Here is a 17494-nt window from a genome sequence, read left to right as displayed (position 1 = left end):
CTTACTTCTTGGGGTTATTTCGTCTGGTCTTGGGGTGAGCCCCATTTTGGGGGTAGTGTCTACATCCTCTACTGTTGTTCGGCCTAAAGGGTTGTCTGTGTTTTATTTTGGGCTTCCAATTGTGAGTTTTGTTCTCGTATTGTTCTTGGTCTCTTAAGGGTCCTCAGCCAGTTTGTGAGGGCAGTCTTTGGCAGTGTCTGTGGGTCTATGGAAAATTGGCCGAAGTCATCCTTGGTAGAGTTGGGGGGTGTTGTGTTTATTGTCTCTAGTGGAACCTCCAGTTTCGCTCAGTCTCTTCGAGTGCCCCTCTTCTTGGGTGGTTGGTATCGCTTTCTCTGTTGCATAACTCTTTGACGTGCTCTCAGTCTTGGTCGTTCGGACTCCCCGCTACCTGTATAATGCCTCACCAACGAGGACAACCGCGGTGTCAGGGTGGTAATTTCAACAATGCAAATCGTCTTGTTCAGCTCTTCAATTTGTCTTTCGGGAATACAGTTAGAGCAAAGCATGAAGGTGAAGTCGCGCCATCTCCAACTCGCTCTCCAAGATGAATTGAGGCTCCAGCGACAATGGAATCTTTAGTTGCGCCATCTCCAGCTCGCTCTCCAGGACGAATTGAGGCTCCAGCAAAAATGGAATCATTCGTCACGCAACTTCAAGACATGCAGCTTAACAATGACATCATTCGCGACCACAGGTATGAAGACTATATTGAACTTGTTGCATATCTAAATGATATCCAATACAGTCATAATGAGATATTGGAACAGTTGGATTCTCTCTGTTGCAACCACAGGCGCACGAATGACCACCTCAACAATCTAGAAGCTCGAGTGGAACATACAGATTTTCACATGCATGAGCGTGTTGGATACTTTGTAGCTATCCTTGTACGCTCACCCCATCCCCCTCCTTGATATGTTGTCATTGGTCTTTGTAGTTTTTTGGCTTTTTTTCCATGCACAATGCCATGCGAAAATGTTTGTCCAGTTTTATCAGAGACATACTCCGATCCCCAATTCCAACAAGTCTGGTCAGAATGAGAAAGAGAGGGTCGTAGAGACATCTTGTGTAACCTTTGTTTTCATGAAAATCTAATGATGGAATTTTGAATGACAAAAAAAAAAACAAAAAACAAAAAAAAATGATAATAAATAATGATTAATTAGTAACTAGTTAATGAAAAGGTATGTCCCTAAAGACATAACCGTTGGTGAAAAAGTACCTGCCTAGGGTATATAAGCAGGCCCTCACCTTCATTGTAATCATTTCATATCCCATAAATCTTTTATAATATTCAATATACAATTACTTGTCCTACAATGGATGTCTTTGTCTTCGAAGTATTTTGAAGATTATTGCAATTGTACGAACTTTGTTCGTTGCATTGGACGTGAACCCTCTTCAAAGCAGCCCTCCTTTTTTGACAAGGCCACAGACTTTAAGAGGCTTAGCCTCTCTCCTCTTGCGCTGATTTTAATCTTTTGGTGGCTGATCTGTACATGCAAAACAGTCCTCTAATATTTCAGATCTAAGAACCTCTCTTTGCACCCTTCATTTGGCTATTGACTTGATTTTCCAAGGAGGAGACCTAGTGCTCATAAGTAGCCATCTTTGTAAAGACTCCCTTGGTTTCATTAGAGGTCATTTTAGAGGATCTTGTTCTTGTAACAATCTAATAATAAATCAGATTTTCTTTTTAGGGAGCCTGGGAAACTTTCCCATGGCATCCCTCCTCCTCATTTAGGAGGAGGAACTTTGTGGGTGGCTTGACTTTCTCTAGTTTAGTTTTTTACTTAATTAGCTCATTTTCATGCATCTCTACTTGCTAATCAAATCAACTTCATGCATGGTCAATTCATAAACTTAACACAGCACTCACATTCTCTTAACTTTGCACTCAGGCTTGCCATTTCCTTTGCTAGTCTCTTGTATTGTGCAATTGGTTTCATAGTTGTTTGAGTTACAATATCTTGCAATCTTGTATGGTACAACTCATTTCTCATTTGCTTCAAGCTACAACACATTACAAGAAAGCACTTTACATCTTATTGGTAACTTTGATTTGTTCATTGAACTAATTTCTTTTACTTGGCAATTGTTTCATATGCTATTGGTACATGCTCCATTGTTTCCTTTTGTGCTTTAAATATCATTTTGATTATATTGTTCATTGATACATCTTTCGGAGCATCTTGTAGCCATTCTTTCCTTGAAGCAAATTGCAAATTAACACTTAGCTCATTTATTTAGAAGCAACTTCTGAAGCTTATGATCTCGCGCCAATTTCATTTCAAAGCTTGTGAGTTGGCATTTCACTTTGAATTTTTCCAATAGAGTTGTTTGTACATATTCTTGAGCACTATTTAAATTATCGTTTTGATTATATTGTTCATTGATACATCTTTTGGAGCATCCTGTAGTCATTCTTTACTTGAAGAAAATTGCAAATTAACACTTAGATCATTTATTTAGCAGCAACTTCTGAAGCTTATGATCTCATGCAACTTTCATTTCAAAGCTTGTGAGTTGGCATTTCACTTTAAATTTTTCCATTAGAGTTGTTGGTACATATTCTTGATCACTATTTCAATAGTTTATTCATCTGGAACTATTGTTATCAACCCTTTTCTGTGGAAGCATCTTATTAACATTCAATCTTTCACTAAGCATTCTAGCATTAGCCTTACATCTCTAAAAATTATCTCAAAGCATAAGCTTGGTTGTATAGACACTTTAGGACAAATGTTTTCCTGATTTTTCTTCCATTTGGTACAGAGAAAGTTTCCAACCACGTGACCCTGCAGTTATGGAGCTGGCTTAGTCCCCATGTAGGAACGAAGGCATGTGGGATTTGTAAGGACTTTGAGAAGGCTATCGTTAACGACGGAATAGTGCCTCCTCAGCCCATTTTCCTTGTAAGTCACCCCAATCTTTACCCTTTGGTAAGAATTTGAAAGGGGAATTTCTCACCTTAGATTAGGCATTTCACTTAATCTAGTTTTAACATCATCTCGTCAAGTGGTTTTGTGAGCATTTTCCATTTTACTTGCAATATTGTCACATATTTCTGGTACTTGTCATTTTAAAATCCACTTGCTCGTGGTTATTTGATGTCATTGTCCACTTCTAGTTGAGCATTTCCTTTACAAGTGCAAGTTCTATCTACATTGCAAGTTATATTTCTTGTTTCTCATATTCCATATCTTGAGCTAACATTTTTGTTTTGCAAGATTACTTGTCATTGTAACTTGAGTTCCTATTTCTATCTTGCAAGTACTTCTTATTTTTATTTGAGCAATTATTTACAAGGTGTTACCGCTCAAACTAGCAAGGGTCCTAGGAGGGGATGCTATAGAGCTACTACTAGGTCAAGTGGCAACAATGGAGCAATAGCCCACTATCACCTCAGCGAAAGCTCCCTGCTCTTTACGGACTTTCACCGATGGGAGGAGACCTGGTAAAAGAGGAATCACAAAGATGAATAAATCAATGATGGGATGAGGAGTGATTCCTAAAGCCTATTCACAAACAAGACTCAATCAAATGGCTTACTTGCTTTAGAAGTAAGGTGGTAAGCTCTCTACGAAGGGCTAAGGGGATAATTAAGTTGACAAGAGGTGTTCCAGACCTAAGGATCCTCCAAGAGAAATGGCTTCTATGCAATCCTTGTAAAATTTGAGTTACAAAGTTGTGGGACCACAAAGAACCCAAGTGGACCCAAACTAGGCCAAGGGTATGGAGTTGATCCACAATACAAGGGCTTGAATTGGTTAGGGAGGACATTAGGATCAAAGGATTAATTTTCCTTTTGAAATACAAATGCAATGATCCAAATGAGGACACTAACCCAAAGCAACCTAGGGAAAGGAATGATCCTTCGGCTAGGGCTTGCAATATCTCAAGATTCCACCATCAGATTGATTTTTGGAGGACTCCTTGAGAAGACCCAAGCGCAGTTGTGGACCAATTTTCAAGGGTTTTTTATTGATACAAAAGATTTTGCTTGATGCCCTAGGACACCTTCTATGGCTAGGCCTAGAATGGAGGAGAAAAAGGTGAAAAATATATTTGTTTAAGTGACCACCAAGGACTAGACCAGTGCCTTTCCTTTAGGAAGAGATGGAGATAAAGTGATTTCAAAGTTTGGAGAACCTTTTACGCAATCAAGGAGACCTTAAGCAACATCACATGGCATCTGGGGCATGAATTCGGTTACCAAAAGTATTTATACTTCAATGTGCAAGATTTGATGACTTATCAAGGTAACATCAATAATTTTTTTACCTCTAGGAACATTCATTCACCATATAAAACATGTAATATATGCAACACATCGACGGTCCGAAATTCAACAATTTCGCATTGATTTAGGGCAATTTCAGATCTTGAGAGCAAAAATCCCATACATTATTCATGTGACAAGATAAATGTAAAAATAAACATGAAAAAAAGCACTTACATGTATAATGAATATATCCAACCATCAATTCAAGACATAATTCGCTCCAAGATCAAGAGATAGTAAATTCGTCATGAAACCAAACTCGTCCTCCAAAAGGAAATGTGAAATTCTCTCAATAGATACTAATCCAATCCAAGTGATGATGAGAGGAATGAATGAGCGTCTCATATATTTATACAATCCAATAGGGGATTCGAATGGCCTAATTGCTTAATTTAGCCCCAAATAATAAAATAATGTACAATGGTGATATAACTTGGTGACAAGCCCACCAAGATAGCTTCAAAACAGAAATTTAAGCCTCTCAAGAGGGAAAAATAGTAAACATGATGAGTCATTGGGCGATTGAAAAGGCCTAGTGGAGTCCAAAGCATGCCAAGTTGAGATAATAGGCTCCAAACACAGTTTTCAAGGGGTTGGCCCCTTGATATCAAAGCAAGTCTTATGTGGTGTCCCTGAGTCGGTGTGGGGGCACAATGACATCCTCATGGGTCTCCAAGAGGATCGATAATGCCTGTAAACCATTTGTAAGGGCTAGAATGATGACATAAGCCCTCCCTTCGTCTCCCATGGCAAGACACATCCTCATCTAGGCCCTAGAACATCTGCCAAGTGTATGGTACAAGTGTGAAGCCGGTTGGGCATGGTGATCCAGGTGCATCATCCTCATCCAAAAAGGTGGAACACGAGCAATCAATGAATGGTGTTGGGGATCCATGAAGTGCTCTCTGCTATGGTGGAGGCCCATGGCTCTCAACACTCACCCTACAAGTGCCAATGTGACCCTTTGGAGGGCTTGGACCCTGTATAGGGAGACCAAAACCCCAAATGGAGACCTAACTGCAATCCTGTATAAGATCCAATGTGTCCCCTCACCTTCCAGTACATCAAATTATTAGAGTAATCTTGTAAAAGAGCTTACAAACCATGGAAAACAAGCGGACACTTCATAGTGGCATGCCCTTCCATAGTGGGGTTTGGCATGTACAAGTGTCTCGAAGCTCAATAAGGAGGTTAACCAAGGACCCTGTTAGGTGGTTTCTGCCTCTAAAGGGGGTGACATGTCCCTGGTACATCCATCAAATGGTAGGTGGCATGCAATATAGTGATGGAATGGAGTGGAGCATGGAGGGGAAGCTCTAGGCCTTATGCCATGGTGCAAAGGTAGCTAAAATAAGAGAAGCCCACACTTGGGTATATGGATGTAGGAGGGAGCAATCGTGGTATATGAGTTACCCCGACCTTTGTTTTTCCACCCTTCTCCATATGCCTTTTTCCTTTTATTTATTTTTCTTTTATAACTACTTGGGGCTCCAAGGGGTGAGAGCATGATGTGTAGAATATGGCAATAGATACCCCCTTAAGGTGGGGCAATAGATACCAGGGGTTGGAACAATCATGGGTTCCTCAATGATGGAGGGGGCTCATCTAGGGCCCATAGGAACCAAGGTGACAGCCAGATATAAGGGGTAGAGCTCATGTTTGGCTTTTGCCCTAGCATTAAATTTGTATGTCCCGACTATCTTTTCCATTTTTTGGTACATTTCCTGTTGAGAGTGGCCAAATTATGCTTTTTATTTTCTTTTTAGCTCCATCAACCTCCGGGGCATCTTTCCAGGTTCGACCCAAGATGTGGACAAGGGGAGTGGGAAGCTAACCCCTTGTGGACCTAGTGGACAAATGTGGACCCAGATGGGAGAAAGATGAATGGGGTTGTAATGAGTGGAAAGGGTATAATGTATATGGTATTGGGAAGCAGGACCACGCAACCAAAATCAAGGTTTCCCATGTAGTGTTATCCCTAAAGCTTAGTATCCAATAAAGGAGATCCCTCAGGACTAGGATACAACGTTAACCATCAAATTGGGTAAAGGAGGCAAGAGTATAGACCTAGTTCACTCTTGCTGCCGAATACCCCCGCTAATCCATGCCCACAAGTGTCCATGATAAGTAAACAAAAATACCCAACTACACAATGAAAATCCATACCATGGGGGTTGGAAGACCCACTTTCAAACATACGATCATAACAGATGAGCGAGGGATCACATGGTTGGCTAAAGTGGCAGAGAAATGGCACATTGAGCTATCTGGTGGCTGCATGGGGCTGCTAGCTGCCGACTGAGGATCATCTAGGATAAAATTTTCTCCTATGGATATCACCCACAAAGAGGTGGGTAACACAAGGGACTCGTTTATACTCTTTATGCTTGACTGTCATATGGATCATCATTGAATATATCTTTCATATTGCTCATACATTTACATACTTGTGTATACCTTGGGTCCAAGTTACCTTTGAGAAGTAGTTCCATTAATTTTAGTCTCCTAGAACTTGATGTTCCAACAAGTTTCATTTCACTAGCCATTCTTAGGGACCATCCCTCTTAACTTAACTAGGAGAGTGCTTTAATGGAGAGAGCTGGGATTAGGTGACAACCCCTTCTCCGAGTTTTGCCACCAAGGCCACACCTTGTGAGGTTGAGGATTTTTCCCACATTAACCTAGGTGTGTAAGCGAGGAAGCAACAAGCAACAAGCAACAAGAAAAAGAGCAGCCATATAGTCCATGTTAGAATTTCACATACCCGAAATTTGGTCTATGCTTCAGCTATAAAACATAAACACACTAAAAATGCCTAACTTCGAATTTTTACACAGCAGAATACACCAGCGAAATAGTACACAAGAACTAATCGCCAAAACTTGTTTCTTATCAGTCCATTAATAAGAAAACTCACAAGGCTCCCGTACCAGGGATAATGGCCCTTTATATCCCGGTAAAATGCCAAATACAATGTCAAATACCAGGTCTATTGTTTGATCAAATACCTAGGGCTGAAGCTTTGTCCTCTTAGCCTTTCCTGCCTACATAAAGGCACTTACAACACTCTAAATACTTAGCTATAGCCAACTAGAGCATTACTGGCCGTCCTTAAACAATCCAAACAGTAATCTACATACCTTGGCTTGCTCCTTTAGCCCTCGGTCCTCTTGGTGTAGCATTGTTAGCCCTCTGCCAACCCTTCAGATCACTCAGACAAATCCTCAAGTCTTCACCAGACCTCTGCCAGCATTGTTCCTTGGCTTCGATCAAGTCCTTTAAACCTTCAAACAATATAGCAGCTCCAGCGACCTCTTGTTCTGCCCTCAGCCAGCCTATTCTGGGCTGCGGCTACTTCACCAGGCCTGTGGCCAGTTCTAACCAGGGCTCAGTTCCTTTTTGGCCTGCACAAATACACCTGCAGCCAGCATCCTTTCACTCTTTGCCCCTCTTCTCTTGCTCCAGCCTACACAGACCAGCCCTTCCCACAGGGCCATACTTCTTTGCCCAGTAAACACCTAAAACAAACACAGTCCAGCCTTCTTTAGCTGCAGCCTCCTTCAGCGCTCCAAAACCAAAGAAAATTTGGCCTCTAGCGGTCCTTTGCTCCTGGACTAACCTTCCTTCCTTAGGTCTGCGACTAAGTCAGTTTTAGCTCCACCACACAAGAAGAATTGTTCTTTATGCTTCTTGTCCTAAGCCTCTCCATTGGCTACTTTACTTGTACTTGTCCTTAGGTCTCCTAGGAAGCCCTTATGTCCTTCAAGAAACCTCCAACATAACCTTTACATTAAATTAGAATATTAAATGTCTTTCCTTGGGTTCCAAGACCTCTCACATTGGATCCAAAACCCCAAACTTCGGGTGCAAAGACCACACGCTCATCTTTGTGGGTCTTTTTCTCTCACAAGCCTAGCACCAAGGGCATGTGAGAGTACCTCCCAATGCTACTCAATTTCAACAGTCCAGCAGAGCAGGCCGTACAACCGTCCATACATATTCTGTATAGCCGTATGGATTGCAAAGCAGGCTGACTTGATTTGCATGTAGACTGAAATTTTTAGGTTTGTTGTTCATTTGATTAATTTCTCAGAGCCATTTTCCCTGTAAGAGAGCTCTTGTAAGTTCTCAATATAATTTTAAATGATGAACTGATCTAGAAGAGCCGAAATAATTGTGCACTGAGTGCAATTGCTTTTCTCATTTTCCACCGCATTCAAGAGTTAATAATTCCAGAAAGTCACTAGATCACACCTGTTTGCTTAGATAGTATCATAGTTGGTTTTAGGATAATTTAACTGTTAACACAGTGCAACAAAAAATTTCAAGTATCATACCGCAGAACGGAAGGTCAGTCAGCAGACATATTCATAAAAGCATCAAGCAAGAATAAGTTACAGAGGTTCACACAAATCTTTGGAGTAAATAAAAGAATGGTCATCAAGAAGTGTTAAGAGTAAATAAAACCCATTTAGATCGGTGCCCTAATTTGCTAAAACTAGGTGTAGAGTTTTAAATTTAGTATTATGCCTATGAGCATGATCTTGAGATAACATTAAAATATTCTGGGTGGGATCTTTTTATAACTACAGGTTTAGCTTTATCTTCAGTAGCCAAATTTAAAACAAGTTTTGTATTATAAAATCACCATATTAAGCAATACAAAATCAGTGTTCTGAATACAAATTTATTTTCTTCTCCTGTCTCATTGAAGTGTGCTCTGAAATCTGACAAACGTTGTCTGAGATAAAGTTCAGAATTTCCTTCAAGTCTTTCCTGTTTTGAAGTCTGTACACTTTGTCATGTAAAAAATGCTCATTGAGAATGAGAGAAAATTGTGTGCATACATCTGTTAGAAAAACTTGCATGTTAAAGGAAATCATATCCCCAAAACACCCAGTAAACACAACAATAACAAGCAGCTGTGAGAGATACAGACTAATATAATATAAATAGCTTTTTTTGCTAATCAAAACAAAAATGTATGAAAAGAGTTGAATGGCTAATCATCATCGAACATACCTGCACTAGCATCTCTTGTTCACCAACAGCTTTAATGAGGATAGAGAATAGGGAAAGATCAACCCCACTTGGCAATAGTGTGGCCTCTGCCAATAAAATAGCAGCTGACATAGACCCCAGAACAACTGCCAAGACTTTCTCAAGCTGCTGCCTAAGAACACACCGCCAGACCCACTCTGCAAACCACTCAAAACATTTATTCTCTCTAGTAGTACCGAAAAACATCAATTGTTAGAAGGATTTTGAGTAACTGAATGAGTATCTGTCTGCTCGGGTCAGTCTACAAAAGAGGATAATCAATCATTGCAATCAATTTTAACAACATTTTATTCATGTGAGAATGTACATACATCTAATGTAAATACACCTAATATTAGAGAAACTGGAACATATTATTGTGCTTTCCACAGCCCTAAGGTCTAATCTCGGTCCAAATTATGACAGGGAACAGCTTTTACCAGCATCGGAAATAATTAAATATCATTATACATAGATTTCAAATAAGATAGTTGAGTTGACCACAGCAGATGAAAAGTCAAGGTTGCCACAAATAGAAAGCCAAATTACAAACAAATGTTTAATAGTGCAGTAAATGCACATCAATATTTTAAAAAGCAGTAGAAAATTACCCATCATATCCAAGTACTGCCCAAAAGTACCAATGCGAGGCCGACGGAAACTTGATATGTAACGCCTGTCAATGAGAACTAGACCTTTAATTAAATCTATAGGTAGCCCATTTCACATATAGCACAGAGTAAACAACAAGAAAGATGACAATGTAATTAATCCAGCATCTCAACCAGAAGCTGGTCATGCAACTCGTCTGAATTGAATTTCACATGCAAAAGTCTGCAACATATTGATAGATGTGAATAGAATGAAAATCTACTTTTTAACTCAAGCAGTTTGTCCAAACAAAACTTCTTGCTGACTACAGAATAGAGTAAATTGTCATTTCTGTTCTATGGTCTCTTAGATTTAAATACTTTCTTCTTTCCATACTTTACTGAATAGAGTAAATTATCTTTTCTGTTTTACAGTCACTAATATATAAATAAAACGAAAATCTACATTACGAGCTCAAAAGTTTCTGCATTTCATTTTAATATCCTGAATAATACTTCATCATCATATGATGCCATTGTTGTTAAGAATTGGCATTAGCGAGACAAGACATGCAAAGTGGCAGAAAAAGCTTCAAGCCATTGTATTATACTGTATTGATCTCAAAGTTTGAATTTATAATGCATCAATGGCCATTCTAGATCTTCTAGATCCCACTGACAACTCATCGATTGATCATGATAGCACCTCATCAAGATACGGATTACAACTCATGGTCTCGGACTTTGTGATTGTGTAGGGACTCACACTCTAACATTACCCCCCTTGATCACAAGTCTAAATAATTGTACAACACATATCCCAGTAAATTTTGTCATCTTCAATCTAAAACTATTGAACTGAGCTTCAAAGAAGCTTTGCTTGAAAAACCACCAATATCTGAATAGCTAGAAGTGAACAGTTGCCATGTCTGAACATTTCCATTGAACAAGTGAAATAATTTTCTGTTGAGGAGAAGTTACTATGCGAGAATTCCCAATTGCTGACTGAAGACTGATTGAAATTTGACTAATAAGACTTCAAAACTTGAAGCCTGACTATCTGATATTCCCCCCTGTCAAGTGGAAGGTGACCACAAACCATCTTCTATGGAAACAGGTGGTTTATGGTTTACCACTAACCAATCTGCTTTGAATAATGTGATGGTTTGTGGATGACCATTAACCAATCTGCTTTGAACAATGTGGTGGTTTCTGCTTTACCACTAGCTATGATCGCTTCATCAATTTACTCCGGATGTTTCTAGATTTGTATATTTTTACGATATTCAACAAATTCAGTTAATTCTCATGAGAATGCTACAATTGTCCATCAACCAAAGAAGACATAGGAACTGATGTCAAAACTACTGAATTGTCATGGTGTCGTCATCATTATAACACTAAACAAAAGGTCAATAGGAAAGTCCTCATTAGTTGGGAGAATCATTGTGTTCCCAACTATCATGTACATAGGTTCTCTACATGTATAAAATGGCCCCAGATTTTAATTTATAATCAAAAATACAAGCAACAACATTCTAGTATCTACATTCTATGTCATACCCTCCATCTCCAGCAAAAATCTTTGTATATGTAAATATGAATAAGAACTGAGAATAGTTTACAATATTGACCATGTTTCTCAAAATTGCTGTTACGATTACTCATTTTTTCTCCCTGGTTTGTTTACTTTGCATGCACATATTCTTTCTTTTATTATATTTCATTGCAATTACTCTAAGCTTGCAACCTCAGGTGAAATCCCAATGTTCAGCATTCTGTTGACATTGTTGAGTTTGGAGTTGACAAATATCAATCTGGTTGGTGACAGCAACTGGGTCAAGATAGATGTAATGTGCTAGGGCAATTTTCCACTAGAGTTTCTTATACTGCTTAGGGTTTTCGGTGGGACACTAGGGTTTCAACAAATCCCTTCTTCTGATGCAACAGTTTAATACAGTCGATATACTCTTCAATGAATAATGCTAGCTTTCTTAACAATATAATTAACTTAACGGAGCGCTCAATAGGTTTAACCCATCAACCATAATGCGATTAATCAACAGTACAATATCACTGTCAACAGATTCATACAACTGTATAGTTCATGCTAGTTTCATGTTGTAAATCCACATAACAGAAAAAAATTCCTGTTCAACAATGATAAAACTACTTAATTCAACAATGCGGCAATCGCCTAACCAGGAACTCATCTATCCCACAAACAGGAAATTTTATGCGAATTATATCTGAACCATTTGCCTCAGGTTTGCATTTGAATGATTACTTTTTGTGCCTTCACCCGACTCACCATTATTCTGTTGTGGGACCCGCACCTTCCGTCAGGACTTCGAACACTACATGACTATCAAAATCTATGCAACTAGACCCACTTTGTGCCTCCACCTGAGCCACCATTATTCTGTTGTGGACCCACACCTTCTGTCAGGACTTCGAACACTATGCGACTATCAAAAGATATGCTACTAGACCCACGAATTGGTATTCGCTCATCCAGAGAAAAAACACGATTTCTGCTTAGAAAAATCCATTGTGGATCTGCAATAAATTACCACGAGTCCCTTGCCTCATGATATTCCTATCCTAATGTAGAAGTTGGCCGCTACAGGTCTTGCTGCTTCTGTGGCCAAAACAAAGAAATTGGAAATAGGGAACTTCACTGCCTCTCAAATAGTGTTTTCCGTGCCAGAACAGATCTTCGATGTCTCTCAACAGATCTTCGATGTGTCACCTTGTCATTGGACCATGTGTGCCTCTGGAACCATGAATCTGGAAACATGAACCGGAACCTTGCCTACTAGAACCATGAACATTGACCTTTTGCCCGTTCAAGTTGCTATGGATTTTTTTTCAAGCTCTATGCAACGGCACTACTCTCATTCGAATCCGAGAACTTTGAATTTTTGGCCATTTTTAGATCCCTTTAGGATCAAACATAGCCCCTAAGGTTGATGCAGCTTAAAAAAATATTAAAAACATATCATGGCCACATACAAAAAGAAATAATACCACAAAATGCAAAAGATGGTCGAGACAATATATTAGCACGTGGGCAAAAGCCAAACATGAGCTCTACCCCTTTATCATTATGGCAATCACCATGGTTCCTAGCGCCTCCAATGAGCACCTCCTGCATCATTAAGGAACCCATGCATCTCCCAACCCCTATTGGGCGATAAATTGCCCCATCTTAAGGGGGTAATCACTGCTCATATCACACACAGCATGCTCTCATCCCCTGGAGCCCAAAGCAGTAGAAAAATCAAGAAAAGGCAAAAGGAAAATGAATAAGGGTGGAAAAACAAAGGTCGGGGTAACTCATGTACCACGATTTCTCCTTCCTACCTCTATACACCCAAATTGTGGACATCCCTCATCATTTCCACCCTTGAACCCATGGCATTTGGCCTTGAGACCCTTGTGTCCCAATCCACCTCATCATTAACCGCATGACCCCTATCACTTGAAATGTGTATCTTGGACATGTCTTTCCTTTTAAGTGTTGGGAACACTTAATAGGGTTGTTTATTAGCTGCTCCTACCAAGGGAGGTAACATTATCACATGCTCAAAGCCCCAAATTTGAAAGGGAAACCCATTATTAAGTCTCATTTGTGCCCTAGATTAACAAGCTTGGTTCACCTAGATGCACTAACGAATTAGTGTACCTATTGGTGAGGAGACGCATTGGATCTTATGCGTAATTTGCAGGTGGTTGATCATGGGCTAGGCAACTTAACTGGGGCCCAAACCTACCAGAGGATCATATTGACATTGGTAGGGGATGTGTTGAGAGCCACGGGTTTCCATCATGTGATAGAGCATTATCTCATACCATGGGCAGCCTCAGCACCTCCAACAACTTGTTCATGGCCCCACATTATCCACGAGATGATGCATCTAGACCAGCACTACCCCTAGGTGGCTTAGCAGTGATTAAATGGTTTGGTAGCTAATATGAGGCCAAGAGGAGGTTTCTCTCACTCTTGAGACATGGGAGGACAGCCACCAGCTTCAAAGCCCTCATTTGGAGCAGTCTACAAGCTTATCTTTCATCAGAAGACCCGTGAGACCAGTACTTGTGCCCTAGAGCCACTTTGGAGCACCACATGATGATTTTCATACAGATTAAGGGGACCACCCCTTGTCCATCATTCATGGAGCCCTCACTCTTGTCATGGCACATTGAGGACTCAACGAGGCCCTCCAACGGCCCTTCTGCATCATGATTTCATCATTTCGACTCACTTATGGAAAACTTAGGTCTTTCTCTCTCACCTTGGGGACTTCTTTGAGGGTTGTATGAGGTTAGTATTCAATGGAATAAATCATAAGAATCTCTTTGTCCTCCCTTGCCTTGACCTAGCGAATACCTTGGAACTATTTCTTCTCACAATTATTCATAAAACCCTAGGTCTAGCGCAAGCCTTTCTTATGTCTTTCAAAGAGAGTGAAGGACATTTTGGAAGTGTTAAATCATCACATTGAGCTCCTTAGAAAGGTCCTACCTCATCTCCTAGAGTCTTGATCTTAGGAATACCTATTATTATTGTAAATTTTAAGCCCTAAATCTTGACCTCCTCCTGTGTCTTTCTTGGAGAGCCTTTAGCTTCATTGAAGCATTGAACCATTATTTTGTCTCTCCTTGAATGGGCTTAGTGGAATCACTTCACACCTAAAACATTATTCATTCCAAGTGATTCTTTTCCTACAAGGACTCCTCCCATCGATGAAAATCCATAGAGTAGGGGGCCTTGACTGAGGTGACAGTGGTTCATTGTCCCATTGTTGTCAATTAGTCTAGTAGTTTTCCTTTAGGTTCCCCTTCCTTAGCGTGCTGCTAGATTGTGTGGCAATAAGGTTCAAACCCCTCGGGTTGCTCAACATATATCTCTTCCTCAACAACTCCGTTAAGGAAGGCAGTATTCATGTCCATTTGGCAGATCTTCCACCCCATATGCGTTGCAATCGTCAATATGGTCCTAATGGATGAGAATCAGGCCACAAGAGCAAACATCTCATCGTATTCTATCCCCACAACCTGAGAGAACCCTTTGGCCACAAATCTAGCATTGCACTTCTCCACACTCCCATCAACTACATGCTTAATCTTATACACCCAACATGAACCAACCACTAATTTGCCAACTGATCTTGGCACTATCTCCTAGAAGTTGTTCATCATGATGGAGGAATATTCTTCCATCATGGCATCTCACCATACCTACTGAGAGGATACCTCATTGTAAAAAGAAGGTTCTGAGTCTATCAACTTAGTCATCAGCACCATGTTCCCCGTGTATCTCTATACTTTACTTTGTCTGAATGTGGAGTTGGGGGCTCCAACTCTCTCTTGAGTCTCACTGATCAATTGATTTGCCCACTTGGCTCATCCTCTTCCTGTACTAGGAGTCATTGGCTAAGTGGGACCCTCTCAATCTACTCTCTCCTCCTGTTCTTGCGCTTTCTCCTCATTTGCATGTTGCTCGGCCTGCCTAATAACTGGTTGTGATGAAGTCTGAGGAGCTGGTTGAGCCTCCTACTTGTGAGCCTGTTGCTCCTGCTCCTGTACTGCACCCTGCTCACGCTCCAAGGACTTCCTAAGAGCCCTTTCCTCCTTGAACTTCATATCACACCTGATCACTGTCTTTCTAAGTGTTGGGATGTACACCCTGTATGCCTTAGATGTCTCGTTGTAGCCCATGCAAATACCATTCTTTATTGTGGGCTCCAGCTTCTTCCAGATATCAAAAGGCATATGGCAATAAACAAGACTGCCAAAAACACATAATTGAGACGTGCCGGGCTTCTTCCACTCAGCCACCCCATTCTACTTAGGGTTATAAGGCGTGATGAGTTGTCTCCTAATGCCCTCCTTGGCACAAAAGTCCCTGAAGGCATTGGAGATGTACTCCCCACCGTTGTCTGAACTCAGTGCCTTAACCTTTTTACTTGTCTAATTCTAAACCAAGGCCACAAACTTCAATAAAACTTCATCTTTCTTCTTCATCATGAAGATCCACATCTTTTTGGAGTGGTCATCAATGAAGGTGACATAATATCTATACCCATAAGGGATGGAGAGGAAAATGGTCCACAAACATCTGACTGAACCAACTCCAAGATGCGTTTGGCCCAGTTGTCTCTATTGGGTAAGGATGTCATGGCATACTTGCCAAGTGTGCAACCTTTGCACACGTCATGTTGGTCAACACTGCACCGTGGCAATCCTGTGGCTATCTCCCTGAGAATCTTCAATGCTCCATGATGTAAGCAATCCATACACTATGTTGGAGCTCCCCAAGGTCACGGCTATGCTCACTAACTCCCCTATTGCTCAAGGCCATGGCTGTCTCGAACTGAAGCCTGTAGAGGTTCTTCACCCTAACTACAATCTGCTTAGCTGTCCCAAAGTTGAAAGGCCTAACAAAGGTCTTTCCTCTGCTGAAGATAACCTCATAACCCTTGTTCTCTAAGGTTGAGACTGAAACAAGGTTTTGCTTCAAACCTGGGATGTAGAGGACATCTTTAAGGTAGAAAGGATTCCCAAACGCCCTCTCAAACTTGATAGTACGCACAACCTTGGCCAGGTACCTACCATCATCTCCTAGCTCTATGTGAACCTACCTGTCCTTTTCGGTCAACTGGCTAAAATACTCCTTGTTCTCAATCATGTGACAGGATACTCCACTGTCAACATACCACACGCTGTTAGCCACTAAGGTTTCCATGCAAGCTATGAGAAAGAACTCCCTCTCAAAGTAGGAAGTGAACTCCTCCACCTCTACTGATGTTGCCACGTGGTCTTTCTTGGACCCCTTCTTCCTGTTTGGACACTTGGTATAATAGTGCCCAAACTAATGGCAAGAGAAGCATTTATCTTGCTAAGATCTTTCTTCTTCTTCTTGCCTTGGGAGCTGGACTCTGCCCCTTTTGTGCCTTTCTTGCGCTTGGCCTTGCCCCCTTTTCCAGCTAGGGCAAAATTCTCTTCTTCCTTGATCTTTACGTGAGACCTAGCTTTGGCATGCTTCTGAAACTCCTCTTGGATGCAATCACTCCATAACCTCTCCCATCCTGCTAGGTTCTCTCTACCGCTGATAGCATCAGTAAGGTTTTCCCATGAATTAGGTGCACCCAACTCAAGCTAGCCCGTCCCTCACTTGGGTGAACCTAGCAAGATATGAGACCGCGAACTCAGACTCACCATCCTGATGTTTCTAAGTTTGTCTCTGAGTACCAATTTTCTGGCCTCACTTGAACCTTGGCACAACCCCATGATGACTGTCCACATAGTCTTAGTTGTCTTCTTGCTGGATAGGTGAGGTATGATCTGATCCTCGACTCCTTCAAGAATAATTCTTCTAGGCTTTGTATCTTTCTTATTGTGCTAAGCCAACTTTTGAGGATCTGTTGGTTGAGCTGGTGCACTGTCCACAAACTACCAAACTCCTTGCTCCTCCAGCACTATACCAATCCTCTCCCTCCAAAAACAAAAGTTTGAGGCCCCATCTACGTAGTCCTCAAATCTCAGCCCCAGATACGCCATACTGCAATTT

The 17494-nt window shown here is 40.9% G+C and overlaps 1 protein-coding gene across 1 annotated transcript in view; it reads right to left on the bottom strand.

The window, feature by feature from the left end:
• LOC149267510 (LMBR1-like membrane protein) overlaps positions 1-17494 on the bottom strand; it is a 320754-nt gene that overhangs the window by 170475 nt on the left and 132785 nt on the right. Inside the window, exons 8-9 of the mRNA XM_089433288.1 lie at positions 9940-10004; positions 9311-9486 (exon numbers count right to left, since the gene is read on the bottom strand). Coding sequence (XP_089289414.1) covers positions 9311-9486; positions 9940-10004 — 241 coding nt within the window. The remainder of the gene's footprint in view (positions 1-9310; positions 9487-9939; positions 10005-17494) is intronic.

The sequence above is a fragment of the Pinus tabuliformis genome, chromosome 6 (assembly GCF_031772625.1).
Source record: "Pinus tabuliformis cultivar Carrire ecotype Pingquan chromosome 6, CPIR1, whole genome shotgun sequence".
In the NCBI taxonomy this organism is placed as follows: domain Eukaryota; kingdom Viridiplantae; phylum Streptophyta; class Pinopsida; order Pinales; family Pinaceae; genus Pinus; species Pinus tabuliformis.
Note: the sequence above shows the minus strand (reverse complement) of the source record. Positions and strands in the feature narration are given on the sequence as shown.